The 26,745-nt window shown below is 34.6% G+C and overlaps 1 protein-coding gene across 3 annotated transcripts in view; it reads right to left on the bottom strand.

The window, feature by feature from the left end:
• The window catches only part of LOC131663390 (rhodopsin-like), an 833,111-nt gene that overhangs the window by 87,254 nt on the left and 719,112 nt on the right, over nucleotides 1–26,745 (bottom strand). For all 3 annotated transcript variants that reach the window (XM_058933786.1, XM_058933783.1, XM_058933794.1), the window contains exons 5-6: nucleotides 2,681–2,787; nucleotides 2,456–2,603 (exon numbers count right to left, since the gene is read on the bottom strand). In XM_058933786.1, coding sequence (XP_058789769.1) covers nucleotides 2,456–2,603; nucleotides 2,681–2,787 — 255 coding nt within the window. The remainder of the gene's footprint in view (nucleotides 1–2,455; nucleotides 2,604–2,680; nucleotides 2,788–26,745) is intronic.

Genomic DNA, 26,745 nt, shown 5'->3' with positions numbered 1-26,745 from the left:
GGATTTGGGTGGTCAGCTGGTCTTCGACGACCCGGAGGCTCCTTGCGTTCGATTGATAGATCGCTTGAAACAGCCCGGTCTGAGAGGATCAGCGAGTCACGTCACACGGCGGGTGGGAGAGTGTAGGTGGGTAGCTTCGGTGAACTGCCGTCACACTCCAACCGTTATGGTCCATGAGGATTTATCCTGTTTTTTTACCACCATAAAAAAAAAAAAAAAAAAAAAATAGATACCAATATTTATTTATAAAAAAAATGTGCGTAAATGGAGATTCAAACCCAGAACTCAAGTGTGTGTGTGCAAAAAGTTCCGATGCCTTAACTTGCACATCTACCACTGCATATGATAGATTTGTATTGGAAGTATATACATATTCGTTGGCGTAAAGACTTAACCTGACGTACTTGGGATTACGATTAATTATATTGAGTGATTGATTGACATAAAACGAATATAATATAAATGTATATATGAGTGCTATAAAATAGTATACGTACTACAGGGATGCGATGGAAACGACATAAAATTATTATGTCATAAATACATATCTTTTTTTCTTAATTCATGTAGCAATAAGGAATATTGACAATAGAGAATAAAATGGGTTGTGATCAACAGCACGAAACACGCAGTTCAAAATAAGGTCATTCGTGCAATAACTTGAAATAAATTAAATTATACCATTAATTAGTCGTGCATTGATTAAAATAAAAATAAATAAAAACGCAACGTTGACATATTTACTTAGAAATAAAAAAAATTTCTGAGAGGGGCTTGAACCCACGATTCTAATGCGCGAGTGCAAAAAGATGCGACCCCTTAAACGGCATAGGTACCGTTACATATGTTACATTAGTATTGGAAGTATTACATAAACTTGTAGGCAGGGGGGGCTTAGCCTAATGTACTTGGGATTAAAGTTATCGATTAACTATTTTACCATAATTCAACTGGTGTAAAAATATTTTATAAAATGTAAAACGCATCCTCTGTCAACTTTCCACTGCATACCTTTCATGTTCACATATATTGCAGCGCGTTTTCATCACGAAACAAATTGATGATATAACTGAAAAAAGTACATTACATTTTGTCTTCAACTATTAGACAAGCGTGTTTTTAAACAATCAACGCATACATAAAAAAATTTGTTTTCCATATTCGCTTTTGAACTGCACGGCTGAGCGCGCCAAATGTACACTCGAGCGAGGCGAGCCCGCGTGACTCCATTAGTAAGAGACAGACGTGCACACTCGGCTCGTTCTCTCTCTTTCTACTCTGGAGCGTCGCCATATCAAAGAGACTGATGGTCTATACTTACTATGTCTATGTATCGAACAACGAAATAATTTAGCTTAATTACAAACATTTCTATACGTTGTATAACAATTAAAACAAGATTCTTAACCTATTTTAAATAATCGCTATAAAATTTCTTTGTGACGTACAAAGAAACTGAGGAATTGCCTGGCAAGTGAATACTAATTTAACCTTTTAAGGACGGGGATTTTTACGTTAAAATTTGACTTTTTTTTGCACAATATTTGTGCATAAAATGAAAGAATATGTCACGTGGAGTGCCTGACAAAATTGGTGGTCGATATATCGACCAGTCCCGTCCTTAAAAGGTTAATAGCTCACCTCTCGTCGTATTACCGCATAGAGATAGAGGCTGAGAGAGAGAGAGAGAGAGAGAGTGGCAGAGAGAGAGAGAGAGAGAGGCAGAGAGAGAGAGGCAGAGAGAGAGAGAGAGAGAGAGAGAGAGAGAGTTGTCTTGGAAGAGCTGCTCTGGCAAGGCTGCTATCCTACCTCTTGACGTCCAGCAGGATGTTGCCGCACAAAGCTAGGGCTGGTTGCCGAAAGCGAGGTCGAACTATCTGTCGAATTGGCTGTTGGTGGTGGTGTCGGGCTTGTAGTTGCTGGTGATGTTCAGCTCAAGGCGTCAACTTTAGGCCTCTCTTTCTTCCACTTGCTCTTTCTCTTACAAGCTGACTGTCGAAGCTCTTCTGTTCGCGCACGCACTTTTTTTAGCGCTGGCTTTTTTCGCGGCCGCCCGCTAGTGCTCGCTTTTCTCTTCATCTGACTTATTTCTTAGGAGGCACGCGACGTGCCGCTTATCGGTCACGTGTCGCACGCCTGCCTAAAAAAACTTGCATAGGCCAAACGCTCACTCTCTCTCTCTTTCTCTTTCTCTCTCTCTCCGTGATTCTCAACTTCCAGTGCGTTCGGCTCCGTTGATCAGTTTTTGGTATGAAAAACAAAAAGGCCAAGTGTTGGGCGCATTTAAGAATGCGCACAGAAAAATATTTTTATTTGATTCATTGAAACATTCACCAATCACAATGACTAAATTTTCAGCAAATTCATCTTTTGATAGGCAAATATAAAAAGTAAACTATAAAAATGATAACTCTAAATATTTGTTTCAATAGTGATAATTAAAAAGCATTCTTACGGAAACGATATTCCAATAACAACAAATTATACTGAATAGTGGTAGATAATATACGAAAAATGAATATACTAGTATGTAAGAGCTTCCCAGCCAATCATCACCTAAGTAGTCAGTACCGCATGATGTCATGTTACCTTCAGGGATATATCTACAAGAAAAATCGGGTTTAGATGTTGCTTTCATTAATTAATCGGCATATAATGAAAAAAACATAATTTACAATACCTGTTCCAACCAAAGAGAGGAAATAAAGCCCACAATAAGCCATGTGTCCAGATAACTATTACTTGCGTAATGGCTCTACATATTGTCAGTGGAGTAGCATTCATGCCCTGCCCAATAAATGTTATGAACATATTACTTAATTTCTGAAAATTCTTAAATATACGTTTTTTCGAAATATATATAAGGTACTGTTAGTTTTTTTATTGTAATGGAACGATAACTTTTTTTATAAAAAAATGTAAAATACATTTTTTATAAGTATATTTGATCTGAATTAAGTGAGATGAGGTGATGCAATGCTATCATATAAGATGTAATATTACGGCAAGTCAATAAGCTTATCTTAATAAAACAACCATTGTATATTCAAACTTCCCACTTCATTAAGCGCATTCAAATACAAAGATATCTATGTACTGTTTTAGTAGAGGTAATCTAAAATATGATATTCATAACATTGATTTATACGCACATCAAAGATTGTATTAAAAATTTTACGATATTATATACAAAATTTTAACGGGGTGAATTAACTAGTACAATAAGAATTTATTGAAGCAATTAATTAATTTATTAATTTATTTAATAACAATCTCCCACGATACAGAGCTAACCGCCGCTCCGTTAAACACGTATAGTTATACGTGTATTCGCCTTTACGTTTGATACTTTCGTTTCAATGTCTTTTATCCAACCGAGTTGAACTCACCTTAAGTCACCTAACTTGTGACACTCGATCTATCTTAGGTGTGAGTGACCTAATGCTTAATCCGACTAATCGCCTAGATGAAATTGGTTTAAAATTTAACCAGTGATATATCCATTAAACTAAAAGGAAACAAAATAATGTAATGCGGCGAATAAAATTAATAATGTTTAATTCTAGAAAATTACAATCTTTTATGGGCTGAAAGACTAACGCACGCGAATAGGATTTTATAATGATTAACAATAATACGGGAAGAGAGAGAGAGAGATTTCGAATTTTTGCCGCGAATCTAACGCTCGGCTCGAATACAAAAAAATAATAATCGCGATAGACAAAATACTCACGCTAGTATTTTGTCGCGCAATAAAACGGAGGTCCATCTACCCTGCAGTGCAATTACGGTGATCAGCCGTAATTGTTGAAGCAAATTATAAGTGCTCCTCAGCTCAGAATCAGGTACGCTGCCTCGCTCGCTACCAAACTGCTGCTGCTTTATTACTGCTGCTTTGCTTGCTACTACTGTAATGCTACTGCTGTGATTTTTCCTCGCTAACACTCGTACGTAACAATCCAGGAAAATTTTGTAAGAAAAAATAACGACGAAACACTGTGCAAAATAATTGGCGGTACTACACAAGTAACAGCTGAGGCTTAACTGAAAACTTTTAAACTCTCGCGCACTCTCTCTCTCTTTCTCTCTCTTAATCGTTCGCTCTAGCATCGCGAGTGTACCGAATCGTGAACGGATCGATTAATCGAATCTACTACCGTTGTAAAATATAATATTCGATTTAACCTCGTTCGAGTTCGAGGACCTCGTTTTAACAATGAGTAGTAAACTAACAAGAACGGAATCTGGGATCCAAATAAGTGATTTTTCTTCAATTTCAATATATTACTTTTTTGAAATTCCAATGCACAGAAGAACCTTTAAATGCATCTTGTATTAGAGCGAGTTGGAACCAAAATTATTAAAATGATCTTACACCTCGTATTTTCTTCTTGTTTATGAATATATATAGAGTCCCTAGATAACAAAGAAAGATAAATTAAAATGATCCATAGAGGGCTTTTTGAAAAAATTGAATTCATTTTTTTTATTTTTTACAAACTTAATGTAGTTTTTGTTGAAAAAAAAAATTTCAAAAAAATTATTTCTAGTTGTATTTATTCATGGAGCATATTTTATCAGTCTAAACAATAGTTTTTCATGTCATTATAAATAAAAGAAATCAAATAACACTACGAAATTTGATGAAAAAAATGTTAATAATAATAAATACATAAAAAATAATTTAGAAAATTACAGTTATTGTATTGCTTCAAATATGAAATACATTGTAACTGAAAACTAGATGCATACGCTTAGTAGGATAGTCCGGGTGATTTATAGCAACTTTGTTTTTTACCCATGTAGTTTTAAAATCGAAATGCCTGTTCGCTATAAAAACCAAGTCCAGATCTTGATTTATCACAAAATTGCTCTACATGAAAGAAAACTGCAAGAACCTTGTATGTTATACTAACACCTAAGTATATATAACTTTCTCTGAAAGTTCTTACGCATGTTTTATAATTTTTTCCAAGAGCCATTCCGAAACCGGCAGAGACAACATTTTAAAGTCGTCAAATGCCTTAACATATTTCAGCACAGCTAGATTTGAAGAGCGCCGGAGAATATCTATATTTACTAATTGTTTTGTACATGAATTGCTCTTAAGTTCGGAAATACCATACGTTATTTCACGTTGAGTATTCATTACATATTACTACATATTAGTACATACACTACATATAACTCTTATAGAGTATTTACTACACCCGGCATTAAATGAAGTTGAGGCAATGGCAGTGGAATGATATTCAAAAATGTTTTATCTGCAGCAGTTGTGATTATCGGGGAGTGCATGCTATTCAAATAGTTTTTTGCCTTTGTTTTTGAACATTTAGTTTGATGTTATTATTCGACTGAGTTCGAGCCAAAGATCTATAACAAAGTTAAAAAAGAGAAATTAATTATACAAAAGTTTATCTTTTCGATAGAACATCCCGAAGAGTTTTAGAATGATACTATCCCACCGCAGCTCCCAAAAACGAATTCTGAGATCACGATCTAGTCAGTTGTCCTGAGAAAAGTCAAAGTCGAAAGTAGTGTTGTGTTAGCCGAAAGTCTCGAGACAATACAATTCGACATTGACGACAAACAGTCTACATCGTACGTAGAATTGCCTTAGCCAGAAGTCTTCAAACAACGATACGCTATTACATGACAAAAATTTGGAGGCTCCGAAGGGATTTTCTATCTTAATACTAAATAGCGGATTCATTCGACTCTCAAGTTAGTTTAGAACAGGACGACCTGACCGCTATGACAATGTACCATCAGATTTGATGCCGAGCGAAAGAAGAAAGAAACAATCCTAAGAGCTATGAATTAGTGGACAACGCGCATGCCGATGCAATAAACTGTTTTTCGATTTTTTGGCATCGACGACACGATTCAGCTACGTGCACTAATAACCACTTACGGGAGCAGATAAGTATTTGTAATAAAATACTGCTTGATAGCTTTTAGTACAAGTACTGCAAGAATGATAATTTTACTTGTTCCTTATTACTGACAGTCAAATAAATAATAAAACTAGTAAATGACGACGTATTGATGTTCTTGTCTGCAAAATTGGTGTCTGCGTACAGATAAGCTTGTTTATCGACAAAGTAAAATATAGCATACACTAATACAGCCGCTCTAATAAACAGTTAGTACGCGTGATAAGTAGGACCATTGTGATATGTGCAAAATGAGCTAAAGAGTTTCTCGATTAGTTTGAAGTAGGGGTTCATATGTGCTTAGCTTAATTATCTAATAACGTTAAATTAATTTTTTTACCTAATCAGTACATAAATATACAAAAAGATAAGCAATCACTATACCAGTTATTCATATAGCAAAAATGGACCAAACACACAATGATGTATAAAATTAGGTGATGACAGTCAGAGACGAGGAGATAAATAAGTACCTACAACAAGTGAAGCTACAAACAAACAGGAGGAAGTTCAAGAACCAACTGGAAAATTGAACCACGAGAGAGGTGTACCTTGAAGAACAAGGTACACCTGGACATACAAAATGCCACTACAAGTCAAACCGCCGGTTTCAAACAGAAAAATAATACACGTAGAGGAGTAACGTTCACATACCAATAAAATACATGCCTGTGTTAAAGCATGCCAGTTGCAACTGTTCAACGGCCCTGAGGGGCGACTGGCCAGACTTTGCGGAGAACGCTCCCTTTAGGAAGGGATGGACAGTATCAACCTGGAAGGTTCAATACTGAAATGGAAAATGTCACACCCAGCGCATAGTCTACTCAACAGTCATCGAATCCATGATCGATAACACAAGACGTCAGCCGTATCATCACGGAATGAAACTTGAAATACTTTGGAGAAGGCAACGCAAGCATGGACATTTTCCTATCGCAACTCGATAATATCAGGAACACAGTAGGGCTCACGGAACGGTTTTGATTAATGTTTAAATTAAGATTTCTATATGGATGGCATTGAGAGTTTAGAAATAATTTAACAAATATTTATGATATAAATGAAATTTAATAAATATCACAAATGTTACAATGATCAAAGTTATATCATTTTTTCGGTGTGTTCAATGAAACGATGTTTTTCCAATTAATTTGATGTCTTCACACTCCAAACATGTTTAGATGTGCGAGGTAATTTTGGATACTCGTATAACTTCCAAGTGCGATAACTCATAGTGATTGCTCTATCACGACTAATTTGATTAAGTAATTTGATTTTTGCTCTATCAGCTGCTGCTACATATGGCATTAATCATACAATTTTATTCAAAGTAATTTTAATTTTTTCATAAGTAATTTTTCATAAGTAAATATCGGAAGCAATTTATGATAGCATTCAAATCTTTTCTCGATTTTGTAATAATAAGCTCGTGTTTGACATTTCCTACGATTTTTCAATAATCTTCAAAAAATCCAAGCAGCATACTGAGAGGTACAGTAACATCGAAATAACCTTCGTCATTTATAAGCGATACTTCTTTGTCACTAGTCCCACCAGCATTTTCAGCGATGAAACTTTGACTCGGATTGAGTGATAACCAGTTTTTTCTAAGACTTGTCAAGCCAACATTTTTTACTTTATCTATTTCAATAGCATTTATCTCGTATTGTATCTCCTCGAACAAATGACGTATAGCATTATTAATTAACTTAGTTTTAACTGACACATTTCCATTTTCCTGAGTTAATCTGCCGCAAACGAAAATCATACTGCGAGATGGAAGTATGGATAAATCTTGATGTTGAATTGAGATACGAACTTTATCATTATTATTGAAATCTGACAATGAATAAGGTTGATGCGCATGAATTTCGTAATGAGCTATCGACTCATCGAAAGCTACATCTGAATGAATATTTAAAATATCGTCCATTTTGTTGTAAGTAACACACTAATATACACCATACTTTCCTCCAGCTGATGTATTTTCTATTACTTTTAGTCCTAGACTTTTCAGGAACTGAATGTTCTGACGTGTGAGTGCTGTGGTAACTCACGGTCGACTGAACACTGACTGACATTGTAGTCTATTCATATATCCTCGTCCAATTTTATTGTTGTTAAATATGATTCCCAAAACGATATTGCTTTGATGTGAATACGTACTGTGATAACGTCTCCTCGGAAATTAACTAGGTTTCCGTCTTGATCAACAATACGTATTTCTAAATGATCAAGACTTTTCAAGGCAACTGGTAAATGAATTATGTGTGAAGGTACTTCAAATATTTTGTATCTTGTTCAGAGATGCAGCATTTCTCTTTTACCCTATTGTATTGGTAATTTGTAAAGGAGAAAGTGCTGTGTGGTCGACGAGCACTAATCTCTGAAATTTAACCGCGAGACAAACTCGGCAAAAAGGGTACAGGTGTGGCACATATTGTCAGTCGTGGTGCCCACACGTGTCGAGCAGATGCAACACTCTGCGATGGCAATCCGATAACGTCTGGCGCGACTCGACTGACCTAAACGCCCGAAACTTTCTCTTAATTTTCTTGGCGACAAAGGAAGAGAACTCGTCATCGTTTTCTGACAGGGCGCAGCGAGTTAGTCTATCGATAGACAGCGAGAGAGTCGCTTCTCAATCCTGCACGGTTAAGTGTTAGCTCAGTCTTTTCTTTTGTTTTACCTTAGCTACGTTCATTTTGATCAGGGCAGTACGCTAGTACTGCGTGTGAGTGTTAGAACGAGTGTGGGTAGTGCGAAGCCGTGAAGCGTTGGACTCAGCCCCACGCGGCTGTAGTGGGTCACGTCCTAGCGCGTCCCCGAGAGCGTTACCTCCACGCGGCCGCTGTGCCCAAATTCCACGTGGCAGCGAGGGCTGTCCCCGTCCTCGAGACGTCGAGGTCGCCTTAGATGGTCACCATAGTGGTGCGCTTTTCCACATTCGCTGCGGCATCATAGTATCTGCGCAGATCATCTGAGAGCTCTCTGCGTTTGTCTATGTGTGTGTGTAAGCGTGTTACGCTGTGTGTCATTGTATTAAGATTTGCGATTAATTATATTATTGTTTGTTCATATATATATATTGTATTAACGTTCGCCTTGGGCTTTTTCCCTACTTACGACTAGGGTTTTTTACGCCCTTGACGAGCGTCAGCGTGGTCTATTTAGCATACATTAATTAAATTTCTAAATATAATAGAATTTCAAGTACCCTTATCAATTTATTGCACTAATCCTATTTCCTTATCTATACTAATCTTTCGCGAACTCTCAGTGGATTTAATGAAGTAAAATTTAAAAACAGTATCCAGGTGGTACTGCCGGAAAAAATTTATATATAATATGCACTTTACGTCCGTTTATATAAGAACCTGTCGTTATATTACACTCTACGCCTAAAGCGTTCACTTTGAGTATAATTACAGGTAAATCAGAGCTATGAGTTTCGTTTGCAGATAGCTCTCGTCTAGTAAAGCCTAATGTTGAACCAATAGAATCTTCTGGTTTGAAATTTATTTTATAACTACACTGTATAACACTACGTAGAGTATTATTGTTTGGTTTTAAACTAATTGATATTTCATTAAGCGTTAGTGTTTCCTGTAGAAAACTCTCAATATCTTTTATCTCATAGTTATCTGTCGGTCAAACGATTTCGTATTCACCAACGTAAAATTTATTATTGCCTACATTAATATTTTATATTGAATTAAATGTTAATAGATCCATTAAGCCTAGTACATATTTTTATTAGGCGACAGCTCTATTGGGGGAAAATAATTTGCTTCAAGAACTGATCAATTTCCTGATAGACTCAATATTAGTGTTTTCTCCATCAGAGTTTTAATTAAATGACTATTTTTTCAATCATTATATCTATTTATAGTTTATTCGAAAGAAATTTTAAGCAAAAATATCCAGAGTTATAGGTATTGAAATTTTGATATCTTACATAGTTATATTTGACTTTGAGATAAAATAATAAATCTATAGGAGGTTGAAGATCACCAAAACTATCAAGGTAGATAACTTCATCACCTTTCTTTTTATATGCCACCCAGTACGTACCTGCTCCATTGTCATCTAAATTGATAACAGCTGATTCTTGATAGTGAGGTTCGTCGGATGATAAATCGTTACGCATGAAAACACCTCGAAAATTTGAAAATTTTTAGTATTTTAGCATATTTTGTTATATCTTAATCAGTCAAAGTGCGTTTGGGCAAAATTATTTCAAAGTTTTTTTTTCAAACCTTGTCTGCTTACATGTGCTTTGAGGTGGAGACCATAACCTTTACTATGAGGCTTCAAATAAAGACTTTTACCTATAGCAATAGCTTTTATAGTTTTGTTATGTCTTGGAGCCACTTTCAGTTCATTTTGAGCAGCTTTAGAGCTGTTCACAGCTTTCACTATTGAAGCAGCTCCTCCGACTAAAGCTCCAGTGGCGCTTAAAGCAGCAAATAATGAAATTAAAAAAGGAAGCGCTTCACCAACTATACCGAGAATACGTAAAATACATGGTATATTTATTTCACTTCTACCGCCAGCCTTTTTCACAGCTTCTTTGATTTTTTTTATAGCCAAACGAATGACTACAATGTTAGGCACACCACTTTTCGAGGCCGCCTTAATAATTTTATTCAATGTAACTGATGGCTTTTTACTTTTTCTATATTTCTTTCGTGCTCGTTTTTACCTCGTTTCTTTCTACCTTTCATCATATCAACACCCATACTAAGCTTACTTTTAACGTTCATAATGTTAGCTACAGCAAAGGCAGCTGCTTTCTCACCAAAACTACAATATTTAGCTAGCACTCTTTCCCAAGCTTTTTTAGCTAGAATTTCGTCAGCTTTATTTCTTGTCGTAATATCCTTTCGATGTTGCGAATAAGCGATATCATTTTCTTTACAAGCAACGTCTAGCGGATATTTTTCAGGATCACCCCGAGCAAGTCGTTTTTTTCATTTAGTTCCCGATCCGCAGTACTGATAACCAGGTAAATGAGCTTTAAATGGCAAGTTATTGATGATTTTGTTCACTAAGCCACCACTACCAGTCTTTCTTTCATAACGAATGACCATACCTCTTTAGAAGACAAAGTCTCAATGAAATTAAAAATATTTAAGCAGTATTTTCATAGTCAGTAGACTCATTCATTGTTCGATCGGTGACTTGAAAACAATATGGACTTCAAAGAGCCCATTTAAGTTGCAAGTCATAAATTTGGATAGTATGGTCGAGACGGATAAACGAGAAAAAAGATATGGCGAACAACTACCTGACAGTATACGAGCACGTTTCTGTGGTCCTAGTAACTATGGGAATACTAACTGTTTGCTGACACTAATCACACATCCTAATGGAATTAGGTTCGAAAACTTTTATGTTTATTCAAGGTCTCTCAGCCAACCAAAGTATAAAATTTTCAAAGATTTATTGGAACCGATTGCTGATATACAGTATCATGCATTCACCGAGCAAAATACAGTTATTTCACCAGATAAAGCTCATCCAAATTCCATCGTAATTTTTAACGATATAACCATTGAAAAGCAGGACAACGTGAGTGCATTCTTCTGTATGGAAAGACATAAAAAGTACACAGTTTCTAACTCTGTCAATCATTCGCTCGCATACCGAAGCATCTTATTCGAGATAATGTGAATTTACTAGTTTTGTTTCGACAAGATGACGTGAATATTAAACATATTTACAATGATCATATTTAACTATAGAATTACAAGCGTCAACATGGCTGATTTTGAAAGAGAAAAGAAGAGGTTCGAGCAATTATCTGAGGCTCGTGATGCCATCAGACATATCTATCAACAAACGAAACGTGACAAATCTGATTTAGAAAATACATAGAATAAAACTTTTAAACCTATGGTTGTATTACGTGACACTTCATTGTGTTATAATTGTATTTTGTAGAATAATATTTCGAACCCGAGATTTCCGTTCGGACATAGTATAGCTAGCAGTATTCGTGTGGATATCTCGGTAGGAAATCGTAGGAATGTGCGGCAGAGGCTGATTCACGCTGCGGCAGCATGCTGCGACAGCATGCTTTGGTCAGCGTGCTTAGCTAGGTAAGACGAGCCGATACGAGAAGCGTAAACGTCTAAAGCATATGTGCGAGAGAGAGACGGAATGCGAGGCACAAAAGATATATAATGAACCGGCGAAAACAACGATCCAGACAGAGAGAATTAGTCAGTTAGGAGTGAGCGCTCAACTAAGAAGCCTGCATTTTTCCTACTGAAGTTAAAACCATAATAAGAGTTTGAGAATATAATTGTTTGAGTTGCGATTAAGTATTAGAAGTGCCGAGTACAATTGTTTTAATAATTTTGTGTAAACGAAAATCATAGGAATTATTATTTTCTTGCGTGTTGATAAAGTATTGTATAAAAAAATATATTGGACCAGTTGATCTGATCAGATTCAAAGAAAAAGTGATTGGCCACATCACGAAGCAAATAATATTTTGGACCAATTTATATTTACAATATTAATACAAAGTGAGTAATAATTTTTATGTAACCATATTGTTCATAGATAATAGACAACGCGAAGCGAAGAACACGCGTCTATATATACCTCTAATCATTTTATTAACTCCGCTTTATCATTTATCATGTACTTAATGTTTATAAAATAAATCTGACAAGTACTATTATAAATATGAACGCCTAGAAGTGTATCCATATGCTTCCTCATTATATTAAAGAAAATCGCTATTACATTTTTCCTTTTAATAAAAAAGCGAAAAACGTTATAAACGTTTATAACGGGGTTTTGGCTAACCCGCCGTTATAATTGAGAGGATAGATTAATTGACAGCTCGGCTTAATCAGTTACTAATGCCACGGGGCTAGTACGCTGGTGCATGTGTGGCCAAGCCTTTCAACCAGCCGCAATGTCAAGCAGCCTCGTGGCCCGCGTAGAGCGTCGCAGGTAGCGGTGGCTGGAAAGCGCAAAAAGTAGTGACGAGCGCAGAGAATTCGCCAAGGATTGGGAGTGGGAGTCGGGCGCAAAGTCAAAGAAACGCAGAGAATACGAAGGATAAAGATAATTTATATAAATTATTAAGGAGAAAGCGTACAGTAGTAAATCGGTAAAGATAGAGAGAGAAGCGAGCGGGCAAGCGAGAGAGAGCTAATCGAGCCGGTACTTACAATGAGGCGTCAATGGCCAGGCCCTCCGTGCGGTAAACGCTCGCTCGCTGAACAGCGTTCCTGGACGCCGGTTGCAGTGGTGACGAAATGTGGGCTACCTAGCACTACGTCCTTGCACGCACACACCGTCGTGTCAAGGTGTCGCACCACTGCACGCACTCGCGAATAATCTAAGGCAATGCCGGGTCGGAAGTCCGAATCCGCAAAAAGGCAAATCCTTTAGCGCGCGCTCAAACACGTGTCGTCCGTGTTACGTCCGCCAGTCAATTGCCGCGGGAGGCGTCCCCACTCTTTCATCGCGCTTTTCGGCAGCGCGACCACACGCATACACGCAGACGCGACTCTCCCTGCTTGTAGGCTCGTTAGTAGACATGCCAGGCTCTCTCTCTTACCTTACACTTCGACGTTGTCGGCAGCTGCAGGCTGCTGTATAATATAATGTGAATTCAAATATAGTATAAGTATATGAATTGTGTACATGCATGCGTGGGAAGAGAGAGACATAACGAATGAATTAAATTCGTTATACGTTCAATTATTTATTTTACAATTGCGATATCGAGTGTCGGATTATAATTAACAGGGATTTCATTATTGACGCGCGAACGGGCCGGGGTGCCCGAAAGCCTGACTGCCGCCCGAGTCTGTTAAAAAGGCCTTCGTACGGGACAAACTCGCCTCGCGCGAGTTGTCACCTATTAATTGGTAGCAGAGCGTGGTTGTCAGGCTTGGTCCTTTCACTTTTCCCTCGCGTTGATAACATTTTCAATAATTTATCGAATAACCTTATAAATTTATTTATATATGTATATTGGGTAGTACGTGTATTAATGCAATTGGTATTAATACACTATACGTGTTGATTGATGTGTGAAATATACATATATATTTTACGTAGTGTTAATATATGTTGACGCATATTGGTTAATATTGATACATATTAATTAATCCGCTGTTATTATTATCATTATTAATATTATTTATTTTTATTTTTATTTATTTTATTCATTAATTCATATATTGTTTTCCCTTTAATTTAATATTTAGGTTATATTTGATTATAATCGCGATTAAAATTAAATAATATAATTTCTTTCTTGTGCTGGTGAAGTGCGATACGGGTGAATAGGACGCTTGTTTTTGAGCAGGCTAAAGCCACGCCGGAGACGTGGAAAAATTGTTTTTCACACGATCGGGCGCTCAGGAATTCAGTGGAGTTTCGTTTTTTGGTCGCGTAAGCGTAATTAGAGTCTTCGCGTCTGAAACCGGGTGCGTCCTTTTTTTTTTTCGTTCCCACATTTCATGCTTAGTTGACGGAATAGCATTGGCAACGTGATTCTTTTGCTTAAAAATATTTGAAAGTCGAAGCGCGACTTAGCAAAATTCCCTTGGGGTATTATTTATGAACGATCGTTTAAAATTTGATGTGCGCGTTTGCGAAATATTTTATTTCTTTTTTTTTATTCTGTTGTAATAGGGGACAGACACTTGGCATTATCCCGTACCATTTAGTTATTAAAATTTTCCTTAATTATTTTTACTTTTACTTTTATTACTAAACGATAGATATATATTAGTTAATAAAATATATATTTTATTGGTTAATAAATTAATTTATTAATCAATGATTTATTTTATTAATATAATATATTTATTGATTAATGGAATAATATAAATTAATTATATATATATATAATAAATTGTTACTGATTGATAATAATAATTAGTATTTTATTGGTATTTTGTTGATAATAATTATTTGAATAAATTATTATCTTGTTAGGAATTATTATCATTGTATTATCGGCTTTATTCATTTATTATCTATAATATTAAAAAAAAATATATATAAAAAGGACCCTGGGCCATATATAATCCGTAAACCACTGCGGGAAAATTTACTGCGACCTTATATGAAAAAAAGAAAGCCGATTGCCTCGTCTTCCCATAGACCCCTGAGTCTGCTAGAAACAGCGGGTAAACTGTACGAAGCGCTAATAAAACCGAAACTAACGGATGTGATAACATCAACGGAGAACCACGAACAACCGGCATGGTTTTCGAAGGCAATGCTCGACAATAAGGGTAATACGACCGATCACGGATAGTTTTTCGTAGACGAAGCGCATATGCTGCAGGGCGAGACCAATAGAGACACTGGACATCAAGATGCCTTAACCTAGCCAAATGGAGTGATATACTTGAGGCCCTTGAAAGCCTCGACTCTTCATATACCTCATGTGTACGCAGGGATCTATCTTGGATCTGAAATTCTGGAATATAGTATATGACGCATTACTGAGACTGAAGATGCCGTCGGGAGTGAAGATGGTCGCCTACGCCGGTGACATCGCAGCAGTGATAACAGTACGCACCACGGAGTTAGCATAAATGTTACCGAACCGTACGATGCTACGAATTAACAGATAAATGTCTAGGCATGGGCTGAGGCTGGCCCTGGCTAAGAGGCAACTGATCCTTCTAATGGGAAACAGAATTAACATACTATACTTTTATATGCCCGGTAGGAGGACCTGTTTTAGATGTTAATCTAAATAGCAAATGCGAACTAGGAATGCTATTACAACCATCCAAGCATGAATTATACCATTGTGACATAGTTCTGAGAATACGACGAATTACCAGTTGGAATTATATATCAACGGATGGATCGTGGATATACTCAGCCAACCAACAAGATACAGTCCGAATTGCCTGCCCGGATGCCTGAAGAACGACCTAAAAAAAAACAAGCTCCAATTGAAACCTTTTGCATTCAACCCTCGAAGAAACCGAAACCCCCAGCGACTATACCTAATCCGTTAATAAAATCTGAAAATTCCTCGGGTTTACAAATCCAGACAGCAGAGTCTGTATGAATTTTTTTTTATCAAAAAAAAAATTTATTGATCATTTGTTTCAGTATCCACTATCGTCAAGAGTGACATGTCCGACTACTTGATAATAGACCCGACTTGCATCAAAATACGGTACTTAAAGCATAAGCCGCTGAGCGAACTCCTGACACGATTAGAGAGTATCGGACCCATAGAGGAGTTTCATTCATTACAAAATCTCACGAAAAACAGTACAAGAATTATTCTCTGCAAATTTACTAGAATTAAATATGCGGTTGAAGCAAGAAAAATAAAAAACTGGAACATAAGCGAGATAAGTCGTGCCCATATTGGAAAACCAAAACCGTCACGAACAAACAACTCTAGGCCCACAGAGAAAACTCGACTATTTTGTCGACTCACCTGGATAATTGAAGAGAGTTATAGGGAAATCTTGTTTTTCCAACACTTCGCACAATTCGGACCCTTAGTGTATCATAAAGTGGTACGAGATAACAAGGGAGCCCTTGCTATAAGCTACGCTCAGTATTACAAATCTGCTGATGCCGCAACAGCCTTAAAAGAATGCGACCCTATTTACGGCGCTAGATATGCTGATATAAGGACAAGAAGATGGGACCACAGTGATGAAACTAGGTACCACTGGCTTTGCAACAAATGGATAGACGCATCAATCTATGAGGAACACGATACCACTTGCAAATGGCAGCACCAAAATAAACTCAGGGAAGGAAAAATAAAAAAACGATACCCTAAATCAGAAGTGAGAAAAATATATAAGGTGAATTCTACCAACAAAACGTCCAAGAGGAACAATTAGAGGATGAGTGGGATCAATTACCCGCAGAAATCCAACAATTATTTGTACAGAGAAATCAAGGACAGCAATCGTATATGAATAATCAGAATAATCAAGGACAGCAACAGCTTCGATCTCAAGGGCAGAGACCGAACGAAAATAGGAATTGGAAGCCTCGTTACAAAAATTATCAGGACAATGGACCAAAATAGGAAGAGGCTTTCGAAAAGCTGAAGCAGATGCTTTGTAAGGCTCCGATCCTAGCCTTTCCTGATTTCAGGAAGACTTTTACCTTAACCACAGATGCTTCGGATTATGCGATAGGAGGGGTCCTATCGCAGGAAGTGGATGGCCATGACAGGCCTGTAGCGTATCTTTCAAGATTATTGAATAAAACGGAAAGAAACTATACTACCACAGAAAAGCAGTGTGTTGCAGTTTTATACGCGATGAATCAGTTCAGACCTTATCTCCTATGTAAGAAGTTTACTCTGGTTGCTGATCACGAACCTCTAAACTTTATGCATAATCGCAAGGACCCAGGACAAAGGCTTATGAGATGGATGTTTAAATTCACAGATTACCAATATACATTCAAGTATAAACCTGGAAAATTAAACTGCAATGCAGACGCACTTTCAAGGAATCCGATTAACCTACAAGAGTACACTGAGACGATGATGACTCCAATGCGCAACTCAACTATTAAGACTTTCATAGATGGATTGCCAAAAGAAATTGGAGACTTAGTGGACATTAAACAGCCTAAAACCTTGGAGGATGCTTATAAAGAAGCGTTGCGCATAGAAACAAGAAATAAGTCAAGGGCAAGGCATGGGGACTCGAACCCTAACGAATGGACAAATTTATTGCGCAGTCTCAATGTTAACTTCGTACAAAATCAACAAAATGATCAGGTGGATAAATTAGGGACCTACAATCAATACCTACGCGATCTAGTCTTACGTTTGACAGAACTAAAGATAGTGGCGGGTGATAATCAAATTCGTAAAAAGAAAAAATCTAAAGACCAATATAATAAACACGCTAGACCCTTTAAAGGGAAAGTCGGTGATTACGCCTGGATACTAAACGAACCTCGGGTAGGAAAAGCTGATAGTTATTATAAAAAACCTCTAAAAATCGTTGAAATTTTGAATCATAAGAACGTTTTATTAGAATTACCCAATGGAAAAACAATACGGAAGCATATGGATGAACTTAAACTTCAGGCGTAGCTATATAAGTACAATTACTCACTTATCTTATCTGTTCTATATCCTTCGTCTATACTATTTATTTTGTTCTGTTCTTTCAGGTACTATTTCTTTTAATATATTTCCTTTCATTTAATATGTATCTAATCTTATTTTCCTTTCTCTCCGTATTCGCATTATCTGTTACGGACCCCCAAGCTTACACGATAGAAAATTTGAGCCAAAACCCAGGATTATATTATGAAAGATTGGACCCCATGAGAATAAAAAGAGCGGATTGGAAAGTATATATTACAGTTGATACGAAGTACTTCTTGGCAAGGACAACCATAATACATGACCTTCATATATTACTTGGGAATTGCACCAAACACCTAGATGGAATGACGTGCAACAACATGTTAAACAAAGATATCTTGGATGTGAAAGAGCTCACGCTTCAACAACTACAAACGGAAATTACTAAATCAATCGGAAACATGGGAAACATCCAACCACCCAGGATTCGGGAGCCCGGAAGCATCAGGAACAAAAGACTAATACCATATGGAGGGATAGGAAGCTTAAGCCACAGTTTGTTTGGATTGGCAACTGTGGACGAAACGAATAAAATAGACGCAAACATCGATCAATTATACCAAGACCAGAAATCGTTAATCAACCTCTTTAATAAAAGGACACACATTATTACCACGGGAATAAACAAATTATTCAAAATGATCGACATACATGGTGACGAAATCTTTCAGCTTGGAACCCAGCTGCAGCAGAAATTCGAAAAATTAGAAAATGAAAACGCACGCTTAGAATATATGATTTCTGTACAATCTTTTGGAAGAATGTTGGAATCTAGATTAGACAATTTCATTAAAGGTTCAGAAAGATTTCTAGAAATTCTCCGCGCATTAAAAGAAAGAAAAGTGCACCCAGATTCAATAGACACTGATGTCCTGCATCAAATAGTTAATGATATCAAACATACTGTAATGGACCTTCATTTTCCCATCACGGTGGGTCTGAGCGACATTTAAATAAAAGTGAAAGCAGATTCCAATTTTTTTGCATATTTCGGTAAAAATACTAATAATTAGAAGATCCCAGAAAGAATTTAAAAAAATCCCTGAGCCCTTTTTGAAAAAATCGATTTTTAAAAATTTTTATCAAACAAAAAAAATAAAAAAATAATTTTGGTTGTGGTTGATGGTATTAATAAATAAATCAATATTTTTTCGATATTTCCACAGATGCACATTTAATAATAAAAAATTCAACACCAGCATTTTGAAAATTAATTTTTTTTTATTTATTGACTGTTTTTACTAATTTTTATCTCTCTATTCTCCCATACACAATCATATTAATGAAGAAACACATGTATATATAAATATCAGTGTTTATTAATAGTATACATACGATAAGGACATAGCAGTATTGTAAACATGTGTGTTTACAGCGCGCACCTGTATCTAAGGAAGTAGTAGCTAGAATAGCGTGCTCAAAAGTTTTCACAGTTGTCCCAGCTTGATTGACCGATCAACAATGAAATCTGCCAGTAATAGTGTTCTCGTGATAAGAAATACAATAAGAATTTTGTTGTAGTTAACGTTCTGTGTTTCTTCAAAATAATTGAATTAGCAACATGAAGCGACGTGCACTAACGCACTCTGAGAATCGTTCGAAAATTTGTTTGGTTTGTCAGAAAAAGAAGGCTAAACTGAAAAAAATTTGTGGAAAGTTAGTTAGAATTTAGTGAGTTACAACATGTTGTAACTCACTAAATTCTCCAATTTCTCGAGAAACTTTCCACAAATTTTTTTCAGTTCAAAAGAAGGCTAAACTGAAATAAATTTGTGGAAAGTTAGTTAGAATTTAGTGAGTTACAACATGTTGTAACTCACTAAATTCTCCAATTTCTCGAGAAACTTTCCACAAATTTTGTTTCTCCATTAATATGATTGTGTATGGAAGAATAGAGAGATAAAAATTAGTAAAAACAGTCAATAAATAAAAAAAAATTAATTTTCAAAATGCTGGTGTTGAATTTTTTATTATTAAATGTGCATCTGTGGAAATATCGAAAAAATATTGATTTATTTATTAATACCATCAACCACAACCAAAATTATTTTTTTATTTTTTTTGTTTGATAAAAATTTTTAAAAATCGATTTTTTCAAAAAGGGCTCAGGGATTTTTTTTAATTCTTTCTGGGATCTTCTAATTATTAGTATTTTTACCGAAATATGCAAATAAATTGGAACCTGCTTTCACTTTTATTTAAATGTCGCTCAGACCCACCGTGCCATTCCAACGGAGCATCTCAGAGCCGAAGAAGTTGTTAGAATTTCAAAAATTGATGCATCGCATCGCTAAGGAAGGACATATATAGTGGTGCACTTGCCCTTTGTGGACAGAAATTACTACAATTTATCCAGATTGCATTCTATATTAGTACCACAATTGTCGATCTCTAAAAGAAGGTCGGCAAATATAAAATATAATTACCCTTACTTAGCCTTGAGCTCGGATCAAAAACAGTATATGCAAATGGACCATCAATTTCTACCAGATTGCATTCGAACTCACTACACCTTTGTATGCTCAGTAAAAGGATCCCTTCTAGATGTTAATCTGAATAAGAATTGTGAATTAAGAATGCTAATACAACCATCCAACCATGAGTTGTATCATTGTGATATAGTACTGAAAAGTCAGGAAACGACGCACTGGAATTATATTTCGATGGACGGGTCGTGGATTTTCTCTGCTCATCAACTGGACACTATACGAATCGCTTGTCCGAATGGACCAGAAGATCCACATACAAGGGCTAGGGATACGAGAAGCTTAAACGTCTAAAACATATGTGCGAGAAAGAGACGAAATGCGAGGAAAAAAGATATATAATGAACCGGCGAAAACAACGACCCCAGATAGAGAGAATTAGTCAGATAGGAGTGAGCGCTCAACTAAGAAGCCTGCATTTTTCCTACTGAAGTTAAAACCATAATAAGAGTTTGAGAATATAATTGTTTGAGTTGCGATTAAGTATAGAAGTGCCGAGTACAATTGTTTTAATAATTTTGTGTAAACGAAAATCATAGGAATTATCATTTTCTTGCGCATTGCTACACTATTGGATAAAGAATATATTGGACAACGAAAATCATAGGAATTATTATTTTCTTGCGTGTTGATAAAGTATTGTATAAAAAAATATATTGGACCAGTTGATCTGATCAGATTCAAAAAAAAAGTGATTGGCCACATCACGAAGCAAATAATATTTTGGACCAATTTATATTTACAATATTAATACAAAGTGAGTAATAATTTTTATGTAACCATATTGTTCATAGATAATAGACAACGCGAAGCGAAGAACACGCGTCTATATATACCTCTAATCATTTTATTAACTCCGCTTTATCATTTATTCAAGTACTTAATGTTTATAAAATAAATCTAACAAGTACTATTATAAATATAAACGCCTACAAGTGTATCAATGCTTCCCCATTATATTAAAGAAAATCGCTATTACATTTTTCCTTTTAATAAAGAAGCGAAAAACGTTATAAACGTTCAATTATTTATTTTACAATTGCGATATCGAGTGTCGGATTATAATTAACAGGGATTTCATTATTGACGCGTGAACGGGCCGGGGTGCCCGAAAGCCTGACTCCCGCCCGAGTCTAAGGCTGCTCGGCTGTTAAAAAGGCCCTCGTACGGGACAAACTCGCCTCGCGTGAGTTGTCACCTATCAGGTTGATACCTTGAAGAAACTTGTAGTAGGTAGCTCGTGATAAAACTAACGCCACTACTGAACAGGAAATGAACAGGGAGAAGAAAATTACGATAAAATTTTCAAATCAAAAACAAGAGCGGACACTTCCTATAAATCTCGATATTTCAATAGTACTATTAATGAATTAAATTCTACATTGTAACCGCCTGATACTTCATTTCTATCTGCTATTTTTATTGATAATGACGCTGATAAAGACGAATTTTATAAGACTACTGAATCATGACTTGATATAACTGCCATAAATTTGAACAAAATTAGTTTAAATGTAACTACAGAATAGAGACAACAGCTATTGGATGATTCGATTGTAGGAAACTATGTTCGACTATTACATGAACCTCAGAAGAAAAGTAATTTAGACAAAACATTTGGTGCCTGCCTGCAAGAAAATACATATTTCATAGGCAATACTCCAATTTACTTCGAAAACGGCAATGTAAGTGTGAATGATAAAATATATAGCAAGACGCCTGGTTTAATGGAACTTCTTTTTCGTAAAGAACCGGTTGTTATTGGTAAAAACAAACAAGATTTATTTAAATTTTATATAAATAATGGAGGGATAGAAAGGATTGTTTGTCTGGTCTGGAGTAAAACGTTAATTAAAAAATATGAGACTAAAATTACTGTTGGACAGGTACGTTTCAAATTTCTCTTTCCTAATAAGCTAATCAGTAAATATATATATTATAATATATAATAATTATTATATTATAAATGTTGTCTATTTTAAAGATTATGCATATAGAGAAAGCCTATACAAAAGCATTTAATCCAAACATTTCGAATGAAATTAACAATTTGGTCCATTCAAGCTCATGATCAATGACAAGACTATACTTGATTATCTTGGTAAAACTGATACCTCTAATTTAACAGGTCAACAAGAAAATGCGAAGGTCACCACTTTGGAAAAACTGAAGGTTTAATAGGTAAATTAATCTTCCGCTTATGGATGATTCTTCGAATCTAATCATATTTATAATTTACAATTTGCATATTTACATTTTATAATACAATTTTCACAGCCATAGAAGGTTATTTAAAGTCGAAATTTTTCAAGAATGAAAATTAGTTCAAGAAGGAGATTTACGGCCTTGGGAGCATCAGTGATGGTAATTACAGAGCTAATATCTATGTTAAAAATTATACCGACATCAAAAAAGGAAAATGGATTAAAGTGATTGGAGAAGTTGATGAATCTGGTATGTAATTCTTAAAATATTTCAAAAAATGTTATTCTTCTCATAGACTTTTTATTTCCTACTTGAAAACATATATAAAGTAGTCATTTATTTCATTTTTCAGCTGCAGGATCAATGATTGTCATAATTTGGAGAGATTCAGAGTGCGTTAACGAAATTCAAGGTGCAGAATCAATGTCAACCAGCAGTTAACTAGAGAAGTAAGAACGTCTAAACTAGGACGAGAATTATTTTCTTTATTATCTGATTATATTGCTATCAATCCATTTCATTTTTGTAAATAATTCATTTTTTATTCTTTTTTTAAAATTTATTTTACAATTGACGCGAATAGTTAACTCTAGCTATAACACTCTTATCAGTTACTTATTTTTCTTTCTCAACAGCACATTTCTTTTCACATTTTATTTAAAAAAAACTCACACTTTAATTTTAGCAAAGAGTATTTTTATACCATAATTGAAAGTTACCAAAGATTCCTAAAACGTGTGATGAGTATTATTAAATAATATAATAATAATCCTGAATAATGTAACGGTCCTATCTATGAGCTAGTTTATTATTGCACTGTATCACTGCAACCCGTCAAACTCATCTATCTGTTTACACAAATTAGCATCTTAAACGGCGCCATCTCACCTATTATTCGTTTGCCTTAGTACAAGAGTCTAATTTCATAACCATATAAGGAGCGTGACGTCACAAAGTGATAGATATAGATATAATGATTTTTGTTATTTGAATAAAATATGTTAATTAGACGTAATTTTGATATAACAAAATATTTCTTATATAGATTTTAGTACATAGATTTAGAATATAGTAATACGAATTACGTTTAATTATTAAATAATAAGGAATTTTAATATGCAAAGTTAATTTGTTTATTACACTATAAATATGAATTATTAGAAAAATGTAAATAGTCCATATTCAAAATGAATATCTAAAGAACATGAGTAAGAATTGGTTTCATTAATAACAGCTTAATAATACCTGTTATTAATAAATACATAATTAATAATTTATTTAAACAGTAAGTTGTATTTAGAACGAAAGCGTTAATTTTATACGTAATAATGATAGCTTTATAATTTATAAATCTTAGATAATTAATTTAGTAATTGTGTCATAAGATTATAGAAAAAACCGTTACAAATATGAAAATTTATTATAATTCAAATGTTATTAACTAATTTGAATGTTTCTTTTTAGAAATTACTTCTAAAATCAATAAACGATAAAGTTATGTAAAAATTTAATATTGTTCTATTGTAAATATTGTAATATTGCATTAATTAACTTTATTAGTTAATAACTTTTGACGATACTATTTGTAATAATTGTAAACTACACTAAATCGACCAACAACTAATTTTGTAAAGTTCACATGTGTTGAAAGTTTAGTATGATGTTTATTTACTTGTAAATTAAGAAAATTCATTTCTCAAAATTCGCGAATGTGTCTCGGAGATTTGAAAACTTCTCGAAGAGAACTCTCCTGCGAAAATAGGCGGGAAAATCTGTGTATAAATACGCCCACTTCTAGCCTTGCAAAGTGAGCGTATGAGATTGAATAAACTTGGCTAATACCTAAGTTCTTTCTCTCATTGTGATTAACTGAGCAAGACCTTTCCTTTCCTATAATTCGAACTCAACTTATAGGACATCTCGCGCTATAAGAAACTTGGGCCGAATTATATCCTCTACAAGGAAGACTTTAGCTCTGCTTATGGGACTATTCGCACTATAAGAAACTAGGGCATAGTCTGACTTTCCTTAGAACTTTACTCATATTCGCATATATTTGATTTATCAATTTATTTTATTGACAATTACAGTAATTTTACAAGAAACGAATTCTTACTCATTAACGCGACTAGACCACGAGAGTACGAATTATTATTTATAAGTGATACGAACATCATAATAATATGACGTATCTGATGACTGATAGGTTTAACACGAAAGTGCAAAAACAATTATAAGCGGTTATTTTATATATCATTTAACGTCTTTAATAGTTCGTAAAACGAGTCATGAGTATTATTAAATGTTACGAGCCATGTTATTGTTAATAAATAATAAACCTGGTGGGTTCAACACGAAAAAGTAGAAATAATTGTGATCATTAAATATTTAACATATTGATGATAGTTCAATAACTTTAGAAAAATTGCGCGTTATATAAATTTAATATTTAATACTTTATTATTTGCGAATAATAGGATATATCATAAATCAGCATTTATTAAAAATGTATTAATGTATAAAAAGGTATTATAAAATATGATACGTTATGTAACTTATTTTTTAAATTAAAAATATGTATTTTGTAACTGTAACAAATGTGTATTTTGTATTAAGTATAAAATGTAAAATGTTGTGATTGCGTTAGCGAACTTTAATTTTAAGTTGAATCAGCCACTGTTACCAATCGTAAACTATTTCGTAAATGTAAAAGAAAAATGCTTTTTGTCAATAAAGATCTTCTTCATATTCGTAGTATTCATTATTAGAACTCAATATTCTGGTTAATAAACAGCGAAAAATCTATTTTCATTCAATTCGACTTTATTCTATGGAGAGCACGATAAACCATCCAATTTTTTGACCACATACGTAATTACAATAATTCTTTGTCATTTGCTTCGTTTAATGTTAATTTAGTTAATTTTCAAACGCGTTAATGACCTCCATACTGTTTTAAAATCCAAGGGCAAATCTATTATCAAATAAATACGGCTTTAAACGCTAGCGATGATGAAAATCCTTCGTAGGGACAACTTTTCATTATCGATCAAAACGAAGCTATAGATTATCGAATGCGACAGAATCCCTTTATATATTATGAATTAATGTCGATTTTAAATAGCATTATTCATAATCATAATAGTTATGCTAAATCTTATGAAATGATGAAAGATGAAATTAGAATCCAACAGCTTTTAAAAGAAATGAGAAATGATTCTTCTCCTACAGAATTTCAATTACCGTTTTCGTTAAAAGCTAACCAAGAAAATCGTAGGTACAATTTTCAACGAATCAATGAAGTTGCTGCAATATTTTCAACCAGTGCTGATGGAGAAACGCCTGAATGATATATTACTATAAGAAATAAGAATACAAAAAATTAAAAAATTGTTAATTCTTTGGATCCTAATGTAGAACCATGGATTTACCCATTGTTTTACCTATACGGTACACGTGGTTAGCAAACAACCATATATCGTTCAAATTCCAAACGTAAAATTACACGTCTGGATTATACTAAATATAAAATATCTGTTAGAGGCAGTGAATTCAATTCAATTATACGAGGCCGAAGACTATTCCAACAATGGTTCGTAGATAGTTATGTGAAAATGGAAAGAGATAGAATTTAGTATTGCAAGAGTTAATAAAAAAAATTAAGAGTTGATACGTAGAAAGGATTATATGATCACATGAGCAATTGTGCCAATGGTATTAATGGCACTGTAGGTAAGATTATAATTTTTCCTTCATTGTTTACTGGCTCACCTCGGTATATGCAATAATGTTATCAAGATGCTATGGCTATTGTTAATGAAACAGAAAAATCAGATATTTTCCTAACAATGATATGCAATCCAAATTGGCCAGAAATAACAGAAAATTTGTTACTAGGTCAAGCTGCTGACAGACCAGATTTAGTAGCCAGAGTTTTCGATTTAAAAAAAGAGAATTTATTTGATATCGT

Source organism: Phymastichus coffea, unplaced genomic scaffold (genome assembly GCF_024137745.1).
Source record: "Phymastichus coffea isolate CEN01 unplaced genomic scaffold, Cenicafe_Pcof_1.1 PCOF00002, whole genome shotgun sequence".
Taxonomy (NCBI): Eukaryota; Metazoa; Arthropoda; class Insecta; order Hymenoptera; family Eulophidae; genus Phymastichus; species Phymastichus coffea.
The sequence above is the reverse complement of the archived record's forward strand: the minus strand, read 5'-3'. Positions and strand labels throughout refer to the sequence as shown.